Source organism: Engystomops pustulosus, chromosome 11 (assembly GCF_040894005.1).
Source record: "Engystomops pustulosus chromosome 11, aEngPut4.maternal, whole genome shotgun sequence".
Classification (NCBI taxonomy): domain Eukaryota; kingdom Metazoa; phylum Chordata; class Amphibia; order Anura; family Leptodactylidae; genus Engystomops; species Engystomops pustulosus.
The window spans coordinates 18,372,340-18,388,081 of NC_092421.1; the positions used below are offsets into that span (position 1 = coordinate 18,372,340).

Below are 15,742 nucleotides of genomic sequence, written 5' to 3' on the forward strand. Positions count from 1 at the left end.
ATGGTCATGCCTCGGAATCAGCCAACAGCAACAATAAGAACAGAAATTGTTTTCTGCCATCAATCCTACTAGGAAATCACCTCCAATTATTTCGTGAAGGTGGTTCTTTATTGCCTAATGAAGAGAACATATGTCATGGCATAAGATGCAGAAGGCACAATACTTCCTATATGTATGGCACATCCAGTAAATCAAGCTGCACACTACTCTGACATATTAAGTGATGCGAAATCCTGCAGAAAAATTAAAAAAAAAAACTAATGAAAGCATGAGAGGGAAACTAAATGTGGTTTAGCATTCTTTTAATGATTGACATTGGCAATCCCTGAGGATTTTATAAACTGTCCCTGCTGTTCAAGCTTAATTCTGAAGGATTTTTATCACCCTCTCTAGGGAATGTATTCAGCTAACCCACGCTGTGATTATATAAACTGCATTCAGGGCTGGCTGGGTATATAGGAATCTGATCAACCGCATTGTGTAGAAAAAAAAAAAAAAAGACTCAAAAGCCCCCAAAATGTTGGAGGGTGCAGATCCGTCCTATGAACGGAATAATAAAACATTTCTCTCTGTCATTTTTCTCTCTCTCTCAGCGATCGGAAAGTGTTTTTTGAATCGATGCGCTTTTCCTTTTTCGCTGTGGTTTGCTACCTGTTAACCTGCTGAGAGGTGATTCTCCGGTTTGATGTTGACAGCATACTGATGGCAAATGCTCCTATTTCCAGACTCCATGTGTTATCCTGCTAAATGCGAGTTGTAATACAGTGTGAAAGATGTAAAAATCTAAATCACTGATTTAAAGGGTCAATGAAGGCGACAGATGAATCACATATAACTTACTGTCAGTAGACATTGGTTATTATTGACCCTCTAAGTTTAACTCTCCAGCTGTTGTAGGTACTAGCATCCATGCTAGGAGTTGTAGTACTAGTTACACAACATCTGTAAGTACTTTTTCAATGCAGCTTATAGTCCCATGAGATATGATCTATACATTGCTCAGGTCTGTCCTTGGTTAACCCAAAGCTTCCCATAATTTATTATGCTTGGATATAATTTATAGAAATGGTGCCGTGTATGTGTGCCAGAGAGTATATCCTCAAATTTATATGGATTTGTGTCCTGTATATATTTACAATATCATGTTCCTATACACAGAATATGATGAATTGATAAACGCCATGGAGGCCAGCAGAAGATAATGCTCACCATATGATGAATGATCCACCCACGTGTTCAAGCCATCTTCTACTATCATAACAGTAGCAGATTAAACCCATCTGGAAACCAGCTGAATGGACACTTGCTACTAAAAAAAAAGCACTAATATTGTGGGTTTTCCTTATTATACCCAAATCTTATGAAACTGAAATGTTAACTAGTTATTCTACGCCATCTGTGCTTTACTGGGACCCAATGCAAACTCCCCAAGTTAAGAGAATTGGGGAATCTTAGAAAATATAAATACCCCCCCCCCCCCCAAAAAAAAAAATGTTCTCGCATTCACTTTGCCTTTATAATCAGAATTGTGGAAATGAACATATTCGGTGCCTAGAATAATTTGGAGCACGTGCCACTTGATCTACTGGATAACCAAACCCCTTGGGAAATGGTGATGATCTGTGTTGTCTTTGATATCTTAGCTTTCATTAAATTATTTACATTTTCTTAACATGTGAAGAACAGTGCTGGAAATCTACATAATTTACAGTAAGTGTCCACGTCTGACAACATCATCGTACAATCGTCTGTGGTTGGCAACTAGTAGAGTCTGCTTTTTATTAGAAAGAAATTATATACTGAAAATAACTCCTCCCTACTTCTGAGAATCTTCACCTAAAAATCGCAAAATTGTTAGAAAAATCCTCTACTAAAATGTTTGCACTTGTTAACCCATCTTATACACCACCAGACACTCATTATTCTACTTTAGAGATGAGCATGGCAAAGATGAAAATAAGTTGCACCAAGTTAATACAATGTTTGGAACATAACACATCAATTTCAAACATAGAAAAAGTATGTAGTTTCACATACCTGGACATTTGACAACAACACATAGATGGGTGCAGTTACTGTGGATTTTGGGGGAAGAAATGTGCACAATAGCCCATACAGAAGTGTTAGTTATACAGAACTGCAGAGGATGGAGACAGAAATGGAAAGTAGAAGGTGCAGTAGGTCGTCTATACACAGGTGGATGGACAGAGACAATACAGAGAGCACTGAACTAGCACAGACAGGATGCTACAAGGACACATTGCTGCTTACTGTGGGCTCTTGGGGTAGAAAGGAAGAGTGACATGGCTGAGATCCTGGATGTCAAAAGCAGTGGGCTCAGCTGAGATAGCCTGCCTCTTGGTCCTCTGTTCCCCTAAGGTGTTGGAAGTTTGTTTCTGAGCCTGTTGGGTTGCAGGTTTGATGACAGATCGATACTTATCCAGTTCATTCTGCAATCTCTGGATGAGCTCGTCCTTCTGATCCAACTCCAGCTCCAGCTCGTCAATAAGAGCATCCCTCTGCCTGAGCTCCTCAATCTTCTCCTGCAGAGCATACTGCAAGTCCCGCAATGTGCCCATATTCCCGGCAGGGGCTCCTGCTGCCTTTCCTTCTCCCTTCGTCGTCTTCACGGTCAATTCAACCCCCCTCCAGAGCAGGAACAGCTGCTTGCTACTTTCTCCAACTTACTTTGCGCACAACAGGTCGTGATCCTCGCTCGGACGCCCTAGTCAGCGAAGAGAAGTTCCCTTGCGGGTCCGCGGTCAACCGTCCTAGACGACTTGGAGGTCCCTTTGAAGGTATTTGTATCCGTTGTACATTAAAATCCTGAGCCGGTCCCCAAGTCCCCTTTGCTGGAATGAATCAAGAGGGCTTCACACTTCTTACATCTGAGGAGGTTCCTAATGCTGAGGAAGATCCACCTTTCCAATCGTAAACAAATGCCTCCTTTGTGCTTTAAAATTCCTGTGCGCCCTGGGCTGCCAGTGTCTACAGGTCACCACCACACTGAGGTCCTGGAAAGTGTCAGCTGCTGGAGAAGTAGATGTCCACCAGGATGATTACTAGAGAGAGTGGCAGCAGTCACAGGCACAACCAGGGAACATTTGCATGCATGATCTCCAACTAGAAGAACAAAAATCCCTCCCTCTGTCAGGATGACTACGATTACAGAGAGCTGAGCTCTGGTAGAGGGTGATTTCCAGTTATCTGCGTCAGAAAGAGGCACAGAGGCACAGATCCACAAGCAGAGAGGGGTTGTGTCTAAAGGAGCTTGTGGAGAGTAGAGGCTGGAGTGCAGGCATCTCCTCCACAGCACTGCACTCCCTGTCTCCTCTGTGATAGCACAGCTCTCTATGCAATGCTCCTGATCCCATCACATGCTCAGTATGTACCACACATACAGAAAACGCTTCATAGCTTTATGCATTTTAACTCATGATGTTCACTAGATGACATCATTCCCTATCAGTCTTTAAATGATACAGCACCACCCCTGTTGTCAATGTAGCAAAAGCCGGCCATCAATGGAACCATGCAGTCAATCCCATCATCTCATAAATGACAGATACATAGTAACAAAGCCAATAGTTCTGTACACCTGAAAACCCACAAGAATGTCCGAGGTGCCTTACAGTGAACATGACAAAATACACTTTATAATCATACAAATTTTTAAGACACATTCATTGACATTTCACTATTGACCCAAAAGATTTTAATTGGCTGCATGCAATTATTTTTGGTAGAGTAGATGTAGAGAGGATCATTACCATAGCTAATTATTTCTTGTGAATAATTGATTTTATGTCCAGCTTTAAAAGGGCTTTCCAGAATGAAAAAAAGCTTTAGTTTTTTTCAGTATTGGAATTAGTCACCAGGGGTATTTTCACATGCAGCAGATTTGTTTGCCGAAATTTCTGGAAAGCCATGTGCCTGCCACCAAAACCGATGGATTTCTAGAAGCAAAGATTTAGCAACAAATCTCCAGTGTAAAATTAACCAAAACAAATGCAGTCCCCCCAGTGCACATAAAGCAAGATAGCAGGGGCAACAGCGCACTATGACGGTGGTAAGGATAGTGTTTGGGCAGGGGCAGATAAGGCATTCTGGGGGCCAAAGTAGCATCATGTCTGAGATTCTGTAAACTGTATTGGGGTCCTATGATCTACCATCAAAATCCATTATGATAAACTGGAGACACTTAGTCATAGATCCAGGTATTTTGACTGTAGTAATATTATATTTGTTATACATGTTATCCATGGTTACAGTCCACAGAGCTCTGTTAACCAGGGGTGTTACTTGAGGGGGTGCAGAGGTTGTGGTCGCACCTGGGCCCAAGAGGTCTAGGGGGCCCTTATGGTGTCACTTTCCCATATGAGAAGACTATTACTATAAACAGGGCCGGATTAAGGGTGGTGGGGGCCCCTGGGCGCAAAATGCTGGGGGCCCTTCCAACAATGTTTTTGGAAGTATATAGCCTGCTAGCCCCCTGTAGTACGTAGCCTGCCAGCCCCCTGTAGTATATAGCCTGCCAGCCCCCTGTAGTATATAGCTTGCCAGCCCCCTGTAGTATATAGCCTGCCAGACCCTGTAGTATATAGCCTGCCAGACCCTGTAGTATATAGCTTGCCAGCCCCCTGTAGTATATAGCCTGTCAGACCCTGTAGTATATAGGCTGCACCCCCCTGTAGAATATAGCCACCATCCCCCTGTAGTATACAGCCACCAGCCCCCTGTAGTATACAGCCACCAGCCCCCTGTAGTATACAGCCACCAGCCACCTGTAGTATACAGCCACCAGCCACCTGTAGTATACAGCCACCAGCCCCCTGTAGTATACAGCCACCAGCCCCCTGTAGTATACAGCCACCAGCCCCCTGTAGTATACAGCCACCAGCCCCCTGTAGTATACAGCCACCAGCCCCCTGTAGTATTCAGCCACTAACCCTCTGTCGAATTCAGCCACCAGTCCCCTGTAGAAAATGGTCACAAAATAATAAACTTCATACTTATCTCACCTTCCCTTCCAGTGATCCCAGGCTCTTCCTCGCTCTTCGGGGCAGGCCACGGGGTGAGCTGAGTCGCTGACTGTCGGAAACAGGTGGGGGCCCCTTAAAAAGTGAAAGTGGTGGGGGCCCTTGGGCTCGAGCCCCAGGAGCCCCTCCTTTAATCCGGCTCTGACTATAAACCATACATTATAGTTGGAGGCCTGGTACAGACTTTGCACAGGGGCCCATCAGCTTCATGTTACGCCACTGCTGTTAACTCCCTAGAGCCCTTTAGCCTCATTAGTCTTAATTTAATAGGATTATTTTAAATCCCCCGGTTGATCAAGTAGATTTCCTTTAAGATACACTTTTTGTTTCTTCATCTCCCCAATGTGTGGAGCTAATCTATTGTGCATCCTAATGTGTCACACTATGGGTTCTATCCATTGTTGTGGACTGAGCGCCATCATTATTGATGAGCGGAACCAATCAAAATGATAATTTTGAAGCCCTGCCAGCAGCAATCGTTGGTGCCAGCGGAATATAAGTAACTCCAGCCACATACACGCCATCATTTTGGGGAGGATCTTTGTTCCCAATGACGTCATCAGGAGTGACGATCCTTCCCAAAATGGCGACACGCTATTGCAGGGTTTGGCCATTTTAATGTTGCAGCATTTAGAGAGTTGATGCCCGTCATGGGTGCCATAGTTGAGTAGAATGTACACCCCCCCACCCCCTGCAAAAAAAAAAAAGCAAAAAATAATGGATGGAAATGTGGTACTAGATTTATTTAGTTCTTCCACTTTGCTCTAATGTCTTATGGGGTTTTATAAAGAACTTAGTGTTGCTGCATTGTTTGTGCTGCAGGTTTTGAATGTACAGGATGTCAATTACTGCATTGCAATGAGCCAGCCAAATGGGACTGACAGCTTAAAGAGAACCCGTCATGCAAAATAACCCCCCTAAACTAAGTATATTTTCATAAACTGCCATTAGAGAGCATTGGCTCTATCCCTTCATTGTCCCTCTACATGCCTGTAGACCTAAGCAATGAGGTCCTAAAGCTGTATGCAAATGACCTGTGAAATGTCCAATGAAGCATTAGCATATTCAAGCTGTCCACTCTATTCATGAGTGGGAGGCACAGCCACACCCCCAGTGCATGACTGACAGCCTGTATAATGATGTGAGGCTGTATAATGATGTGCTTCCTGGTGCTGGTGGCCACGCCCCCTGCAGCCTGTGTGCGCATGTGTGTGTGTTTAGGAGAGATACAGCAGCTCCAGGCAGCCATGTTACAGCAGAACATGTCAGATTCATGTGTAGCTGATGTCTGTGTCTCTCACCTGTATATTAGGAGGATGCAGCATTTACTATACATTACACACAGACATGAGCAGGGGGAGGAGAGGGGAGGGGTAACAGGGGTGACATCACTGCCTCTGACCATGTGACCAGCCTCATTTACATGATAAAAAATAGATGATTTTACAATGAATAATGTATGAAATAACTAGATAAATGCTGGGATGGATCCTTGTGAGCTGCTCCAACAGGTAGAGGTGACAGGACTAGTGATAGAGACCTGATGACAGGTGTCCTTTAAAGGGAATCTTCTGCCTACTTTCAATCTGTGGTTTCAAGACCTTTGGAGGACCTTTAACGGTCCTGAAATGGTTTGTGTATACATGTATATTGAGAGCATAAACAGCTGTACAAGGATTTCATGGGTGAGGGCCCTTCATACACTTTAGTTTGGGTGACCCAGGGCCCCCTAGAAAGCTTGGGCTCCTGGCTACCGCCAAACTACCTATATTATAATAAACTACTGATGATGAGGACAGCAGGGACTCCAACGCCCCCGTGCCTTGATGCAGTTTGCTTGAAGGGAGCCATACAGACTTTTATCAACTTTTAAGAGTGGAAACAGTAATATTAATTATAAAAGGAGATTGGGAAAAAGGGCAAAGGAAACCTGTCATCAGATGTCAAATGTATAATCCTGATGACAGGTTCCTTTTAAAAATCTTTTTGTTTACCACATTGTGTTCCAAAAAAATGAAAAATATACAATATACTTAAAATTATTTAGAGTAACTAGATAGATTATGCAGCAGTGCACAGCACAACCAACCAATAAATCCCAAACCAGAGGATGGTTTTAGGCACAATATTTTTCTGGATAATAACATGTTGAAAGCTTCCTGTGGTGTTTATCTGCATTCATTTTCTTTTTTTTAAAAAAAAAGGCTCTGGCTAGGTTACGGTAAATGGGTTTTAGACATTTAAAGGACATCTACTACCAGGATGAAGGATTGTAAACCAAGCACACTGACATACTGATGTGTGCCCCCTATGGCAGGATTTGCTATTCTTTTAGCTTCTTATGCCCTAGGTTTTAAGAAAAAAAACGCTTTAAAAATTATTTAAATGAGCCTGAGGGGCTCCAGGCTCTATTGCAACCTATAGAGCCCGAAGCCCCTCTGTCTCGTTTGCACAATTTTAAAAAGCGTTTATTGTAAAAACATATGATGCTAAAAGAAGAATGGATCCTGCCAGACCAGTATGTCAGTGTACTTGGTTTACAATCCTTCATCCTGGTGTCAGATGTCCTTTGAAAGTTGCTTGTAAAAAAGCATTGACACCTTTGGCGCCACATTAGCTGCCTGGTTTCAGTTACTGTAACTCCCCTTCTTGTCCTGTGAGCTGACATTCAAGGGTCAGTCCATGACTTGCCATGTAGAGGCTGATGATTGGCTGTGGGGGTGACCTGCCAGTTGTTTCCCTAAATAAACCACCAGAAAAATACACTTGTATCAAGTGAAACACAAATATTCTTTCGCCAAATATTGGATACAAAAGAGGAAATATTATTTCCTTCTTCTTAAATCCACTCCTGCCTTTGGCTCCAAAAACTTAAAATCTACCATCAAAATCCATCATGATAAACCAGGAACGCTTACTCATAGATCCAGGCACCGTGACTGTGGTAATCTTTATATTTGTTACCCATGGCTAAAATCAACTTTTGTAATTATGCTAATTAGCTAGAAGGGCTATGGGTGTATAACAGAAGCCCTCTGTTGTTACACTGCACCCGCACATCTCAGTGTCACCCTTCCCCTGCACTTCCTGTAATCTCAGCAGCAGTGAGCACAAAGTGGGAGGGGTGAAAGTGCTCCTGTAACGGCCTGTGAATCTGCAGCATGGAAGGTCTCTGATAACAACCTGAGTGAAGTTGGCCCCCCCACATTGCCCAAATCAAACAAAATTGGGACCGAACAATTCTGCTACGTTTGTGTTGGTTTGTGCTGTGCAAATTTTTGTTTGTGCTGCTTTTGTTTTGAATACATGAACAAAAAATTAAAGTTCAAAAGTTCAAGCAGCCCCCCCACATTAACCGAATCAAACAAAACTGGTGTCAAACATTAGTGCTATGTTTGTGCAGCAAAAATTTTCGTTTGTGCCACTATAATTTTTAAGGTATGTTCAGGTGTTCAAGGTGTTTAGGATGAACTGGTAAAAAACAAACATAGTGACACTTCCCTGGTTTGATCACCAGGGGGAGCTAGCAAACACATTGTACTTTGGAAGAAATGAACTCTAATGACCTTTGCAAAAAAGTATGAATATATTAAAAATGATAGCGGCACAAATGAAAATTTTTGCTGCACAAACCAGCACAAACGTAGCACTAACGTTTGACACCAGTTTTGTTTGATTCGGTTAATGTGGGGGGGCTGCTTGAACTTTTGAACTTTAATTTTTTGTTCATATATTCAAAACAAAAGCAGCACAAACAAAAATTTGAGCAGCACAAACGTAGCAGAATTGTTCGGTCCCAGTTTTGTTTGATTTGGGCAATGTGGGGGGGGCTGGTTGACCTCTGATGACCTCTGGAAACTTTCATTAAAATCTTAAAAATGATAGCGGCACAAACGAAAATTTCTGCTGCACAAACCAGCACAAACGTAGCACAAACCTTTGACACCAATTTTGCTTGATTTGAACAATGTGGGGGGGCCAACTTCACTCAGGTCTGATAACATGCCCATAACCTGTCTGGCTCATTAGCATAATTTCAAAAGTTGATTTTAGAAGGGAGGTGGTCATAGATAACACATATAAGGTGATTACCACAGTCCCGGAGCCTGGAGTAAGTGTCCCTGGTTTTATCATGCTGGATTTTGATGGTTGATTTTCTTTGATCAAAAACTCCAACAATTTCCTAATTCAATTTTTTTTATTCCTTAGCTGTTGGCAGGACGGTACCCATGGGCAAATTATATTATTAAATCAGTCCCTTATTCCATTTTCACTTGTGTTAGTGTTTTAGACAATCTATATTGCACTTAGAAATGAGCAGATACATCCGCAGATTTGGTAAGAATCCGCCATTTTTTCAGGAACCACAGCAAATCCGAATGTTTTCTGCTTCACTTTGGACAAATGATTTAAAGGGAACCTGTCACCAGGGACCTCATTTTCACTAAAGCCAGATTGTAAAAGCCCATGACACCTGCAGTGCAAATCTGCCTCTGCCTTTTTTAAGTATTTGCATTACAATATAATTGTGTGTTATAACTTACTTTGTATCCTGACAAAATCCCGGGGTAGTCACAGGGGTTGGGCTTTGGTTTGGATGCATTTTAAAAAAACAACATGTGACTTGTCTGTACTGCAGGCTGCCTCCATCTTTGTGCTCCTGTACAGCTTGTCCCTCCACCACTGATGTCATCTCACCAGGCTGTGACCTCTGGAGGTGGAGCTGTACAGGAGCACAAAGGTGGGGGCTCAGATCTGAGGAGTGAGTAACACAAACAAGCCACATGTTTTTTGAAATGCATCCAAACCAAATCCCAGCCCCTGGGACTACCCCAGAATTTTGTCAGGGTGCAAGGTAAGTTATAACACACAATTATATTGTGGATGAATATAAGATATGGATGGGTGGCACTACTCGATGTACTCCGATTGCATCTCAAATTGCGTATCTCTGATTAGGGAATGTCCATTGGGGGTCCCAGTACAAGACAGTGTAAACCATGGAATCTAGGACTGTGAATGGGGATACGGTGGTGCTCTGACTCCGTGGCTTAGGGCACTTGAAATGGCAAAATATAAGAAAAAATAGGAATGGCACTCACCAAGTCGATTTCTTCCTTGAAAATTTATTAATGCATACTCACAACGTGGCACGACATGTGGTACAAGTCAAAGGGAGGGATGGACGTAGGGACTCACAAATAGGCAAAAAGGACAGCTGTTTCGCGCTCACGGCGCTTCATCTGGCTTGAAGCGCCGTGAGCGCGAAACAGCTGTCCTTTTTGCCTATTTGTGAGTCCCTACGTCCATCCCTCCCTTTGACTTGTACCACATGTCGTGCCACGTTGTGAGTATGCATTAATAAATTTTCAAGGAAGAAATCGACTTGGTGAGTGCCATTCCTATTTTTTCTTATATTTTGCCACACAATTATATTGTAACGCAAATGCTTAGAAAAAGCAGAAAGGCAGATTTACACTGCAGGTGTAATAAGCTTCTCCAACCTGTCTTTAGGGAAAATGAGGTCCCTGGTGACAGGTTCCCTTTAATATGGTGGAAAGCTACTGCTGTCATTCACCTCAATGTTTAGGGAGGAAGGAGGGGCGAGGGAAAATGAAAAAAAGCTTTTAAAAAATGTAAACAAACTAATAAGACCTTTTTTAAGAAAAATCTGTGTTTTAGATGGGTGGAGCTTGTTACGTACCAGCTTCCAGGACAATTGGAGCAACACTGGCCTGGACTGAAAATAATTTCGACCTGAAATGATTAACGAAAAAATTTGGCAAAGCTTCAGCAGAAAGGATGTCGGTTAGTTCGCTCATCTATAATCGCAAGACTGGATTCCTACATGCAATCTCATGCGTTTTTTAAGGATTTCTAGATTTCGGCTGATTTTTGACCCAAAGCCAGTAACATATTATTATGATTCTGTGCTCTCCCTGCCTTATAATATTCCATGTATCACATGTTCTTCTATTATCGTGTTGTTGTTGGCGCTGACATTGCGTTATCTGCTGTACGGTATTTATTGTCCTGACACTCTGTTATAATGGGCCAGGAAGCGGCTTCCTATAAATCTGGTGGTAATCATACCCTAGGTCCTGGATGGCCTGGGGTTAATATTCACTTTGTGTCTCTGCCGCACTGCAAGTATTTATTAAAACAGATCGAGGATGGAGTTACTGTACCGCGCTGCCATGTGTTCCCGCAGTCATTAACACTCCTACTCGGCAGGAGGTGTTTGTGGCAGTGACAGGGTTAACCACTGATGCCTTTATTAACCTGATCACTGCTAGGAGGGCGATTTGTTAATTATATTCACTCATCAACTGTGGTGTCGCGTGCTGACAGGTTGCCAGGAACGCGGGCATTGTACGCGATAAATGACAGCGATTTACAACAAAGCCGTAAAGTCCACAGCTGGAGATATAGCATCTGGGATGTACTGCCCAAAATTAAAGGGTGTTACCACTTTCAGCAAATATTTGATATGGTTTGTGTAATGTAAAGTTATGCAATTTTCCAATATACTTTCTGTATCAAGTCCTTACGCTTTTTCTAGATCTCTGCTTGCTGTCATTTTATAGGAAGTTTCATTGTTTACTTCATATGGATCCCTGGTCATGTGATGTCACACAGGTGCACGGCTCGTTATATCACAAAGTAATCAGAACTGTATGTTATAACGAGCCTGCACCTGTGTGACATCACATGACATCACATGACGAGGGACTGGATTTTACGCATAAGAAGGAAACATTAAAGGGGTTGTCCACTTTAAGCACATTCCAGCAAATAATTGATATTTTTTTTGTGTAATGAAGAGTTGTACAATTTTCCAATATACTTTATCTATCAATTCTTTACAGTTATTCTAGATCTCTGCTTGCTGTCATGCAACAGGAAGCTCCATTCTTTACGACCTGCAGATAAACACCGGTCCAAGGTCATGTGATGTCACACAGGTGATTACAGAGTGTAATCAGAGCTGTGTGATGATAACAACACCTGCACCTGTGTGACATCACATGACCATACACTGGTGTTTATCTACAGGAAGTAAAGAATAAAGTTTCCTGTTGCATGACAGCAAGCAGAGATCTGGAAAGCCCACCAAGAATTGATACAGAAAGTACATTGGAAATTTGTCTAACTGTTCTTTACACAAACAATATCAATTAATTGCTAGGATGTGCTTAAAGTGGACAGCCCCTTTAACCTTTCTGTAGAAGGACAGCGAGCAGAGCAAGCAGAGATCTAGAGAAGAGTAAGGAATTGATACAGAAAGTATATTGGAAAATTGTAATACTTATCACTACACAAACCCTATTGTTTGCTAAAAGTGGACAACTCCTTTAAGGAGTTGGAGGTGTGCAGTCATACTTAGGCAAAGGAGTGTCTTCCAAAAAAAGACCAGCACATTGTAGTATAGGGACCTACTACAGATTATGCATTTTGGATCCAGCAGCTTCAAATGACACCTCTGCTGCAGAGCCGATGTGTTTGTGCACCATCTACCTATCCTATATTACACATATCAGTAGGATTACAATAGGATATATAATATATATATTAAAGATATCTCCATAATATAGCGTTTAAGCTCACAAAATCTTCTGTATATAGTCACAGTGCCTATAGTCCTATAGATTGTTATAAATGCTGTATTTCGGATGCACGTGACAAATCGGACACATAAAGAGCAATATTTTGTTCTGCATTGCTTGGTTTATGCAGGTTTTATCCCCCAACACCATAATCCCATCAATAACACTTGCTGTGTGTGATTTATAACAAGCCTTATGTCTCTTTGCATAGTTTAGGCATAGCATGGAAGACATCTGTCTATAAACTAGACCCCCTTACGGATATACAGATCAGGACACATGTCCAGCTTAGATCACCTATTATATATTACAACAGTCCTAAAAAACTAAATCACTTTTTCAGTTTTTTTTAAATATCATGGGTCTACATCTACATGTTACTGCATCCAAGTCATTGGAACACTGCCACATAGTGGCCGCTTATAGGAAGTGCAAAAGATATATAGTACAGGATGAATGGCAAAATATGTCCTTGGGGGAGTAAATCTGGGAGAGTCCCTTGTTGAGAAGTACCTGGGGGTACTAGTAGATCATAAATTGAATAACAGCATGCAATGTCAATCAGCTGCCTCTAAAGCTAGTAGGATCATGTCATGTATCAAAAGTGGTATGGACTCTGGTGATAGGGATGTAATATTACCACTATACAAGGCACTGGTTCGGCCACACCTGGAATATGCTGTCCAGTTCGGGGCACCGGTCCATAAAAAGGAGGCCCTGGAGCTGGAGCGGGTTCAACGTAGAGCAACAAAACTGATAAGGGGTATGGAGGGTCTTAGTTATGAGGAAAGATTAAAACAACTAGATTTATTTAGTCTGGAAAAGAGACGACTACGAGGGGACATGATTAATTTATTTAAATATATGAATGGTCCATACAAAAAATATGGTGGTAAGTTGTTTCAGATTAGATCAAATCAAAAGACGAGGGGGCACTGTCTCCGTCTGGAGAAAACAAGGGAGGCGACAGGGCTTTTTAACTATGAGAACGGTCACTCTGTGGAATTGCCTGCCTCAGGCGCTGGTCACAGCAGGGACAGCAGAGAGCTTCAAGAAGGGCCCAGATGCCATTTTACACCTAAATAACATTGATGGTTATGTTATATAGAATTGTTTCCCCTAAATCCCTCCCTCATCCAATCCCTTCCCTTCCTTGGTTGAACTTGATGGACAAGTGTCTTTTTTCAACCGTATAAACTATGAATGAGCCAACGTCTGGACGTACAGGCGGTCCCCTACTTAAGAACACCTGACTTACATACGACCCCTAGTTACAAACGGACCACGGTATATTAGTAATTTCCTGTACTTTATCCTTAGACTACAATAATCAGCTGTAACAGTTATCACAGGTGTCTGTAATGAAGCTTTAGTGTTAATCCTGGTTCTAATGACAATCCAACATTTTAAAAATCCAATTGTCACAGAGACCAAAAAAATTTTGGCTGGGATTACAATGATAAAGTATACAGTTCCGACTTACATACAAATTCAACTTAAGAACAAACCTACAGACCCTATCTTGTATGTAACCCAGGGACTGTCCGTATATATATCATGCAAAACAGAGGTAAAATGTAGCATTGTCTGTTAATGTATTTTATATTTGCCTTCACTGGGGTTTACTTAGTAAAAACTATAATTGGCAACATTTTAATTGTAAATGAGCCCAAGACAATTGTGAAAAAGAAATCTACTACATTATTACTATATTAGGATACAAAATTCCAATGTATTATTGTTTCTGCAGTCTAGAAATATTGGGGCAGATTTACTTACCCGGTCCATTTGCGATTCAGCGGCGCGTTCTCTGCGCTGGATTCGGGTCCGACCGGGATTTATTAAGGTAGTTCCTCCGCCGTCCACAAGGTGGCGCTGCTGCGCTGAAAAGCATCGGAACGTGCTGGAGTTCACCGGCTCCGGCTGAGTGAAGGTAAGTGCAAGCTCCGCGACAGATTTCTTGTTTTAAATGCGGCGGTTTTTCAGAATCTGTCGGGTTTCCGTTCGGCCACGCCCCCCGATTTCCGCCGCGTGCATGCCAGCGCCGATGCGCCACAATCCGGTCGCGTGCGCCAAAATCCCGGGGCAATTCAGGGGAAATCCGCGCAAATCGGAAATATTCGGGTAACACGTCGGGAAAACGCGAATCGGCCCCTTAGTAAATGACCCCACTGTATATATCTTCTCCTATAGTCAGATGTTGATCACAGTTTGATTCTAACCCAAAACCTCATTGCTGTAAGGCAACAGAACCAACTTTTCAGATACTTTCTAGAAGACCATAACTTTTCCCCTGGAGCTTCATGACTAAATAAACCTCACCCCCTTCTGTGCCCAATTTCTTTCTGTGTACAAACTGAAACACAGCAGATCACTTCTCATGGAGAGGACTTGGAGAATCAATACTGAATAGATGTGAACAATCAATACTCAGTGCTACATAGAGAGGTTTCCGTATATGAAATGTGTCATTTTCCCCTCTTTTTATAAAAAAATATATTTTTAATAAAATAATAATAAAAGATATAGTACAGGAAGCCTATACAGCATTTGAGACAATTCTACTTCCTAGTCCATTATATTTATTTTTATTACAACACAATTTTGCCAATAACAGCAGTTTTATCCAATGAAATTTAATTTAAAAAAAAATTCTCTTGGTCAATTCTGGAATCTGCTCATCCTGTCACCCATACCAGATGTGATGAGCAAATGGTGGAGTGAAATACATGACAGCAAAAGCGGACTTACTAATCGTGGGGGATAAACAGCTTTGATTACATGGAATATGTAAGCAGTTTTGACCATGCAGAGCTATAGACTGTGTTAGACAGCAGCCCTGGAAATGTGGAAATTCCTACCCTTAAGTGTTGTTAAAAATGGATTTATATGTCTGGATTGTACCTTTTCCAAGCGCGCTGGGGGCATATCCTCACACTGCTGTGCTCATAGCTTTGTGCACTGAACTGCTCCCACATTCCCTCTTCTCTATTGGAGACTGCTGTAGTACTCAACCAGAAGCTTGCTACAGGTTTTATTAACAGCAGAGCAGAGAGGCTGTGGAGCAACTCAATATTGTGAGAAGCTACCCTGGAA

The 15,742-nt window shown here is 42.1% G+C and overlaps 1 protein-coding gene and 1 long non-coding RNA gene across 6 annotated transcripts in view; one reads left to right on the plus strand and one right to left on the minus strand.

The window, feature by feature from the left end:
- PRKG1 (protein kinase cGMP-dependent 1) overlaps positions 1-15,742 on the minus strand; it is an 859,223-nt gene that overhangs the window by 595,480 nt on the left and 248,001 nt on the right. For 2 of the 5 annotated variants that reach the window (XM_072130527.1, XM_072130526.1), the window contains exon 1: positions 2,272-2,626. The exons of the other annotated variants lie outside the window; for them this stretch is intronic. In XM_072130527.1, coding sequence (XP_071986628.1) covers positions 2,272-2,579 — 308 coding nt within the window. In that variant the 5' untranslated portion in view covers positions 2,580-2,626. Of the gene's footprint in view, positions 1-2,271; positions 2,627-15,742 lie in introns of those variants that run through there. 5 annotated transcript variants of the gene reach the window in all.
- On the plus strand, positions 2,661-11,217 carry LOC140106249 (uncharacterized). Its single transcript, XR_011850745.1, has 2 exons — positions 2,661-2,798; positions 10,722-11,217. It is a non-coding gene; the product is annotated as an uncharacterized lncRNA (long non-coding RNA).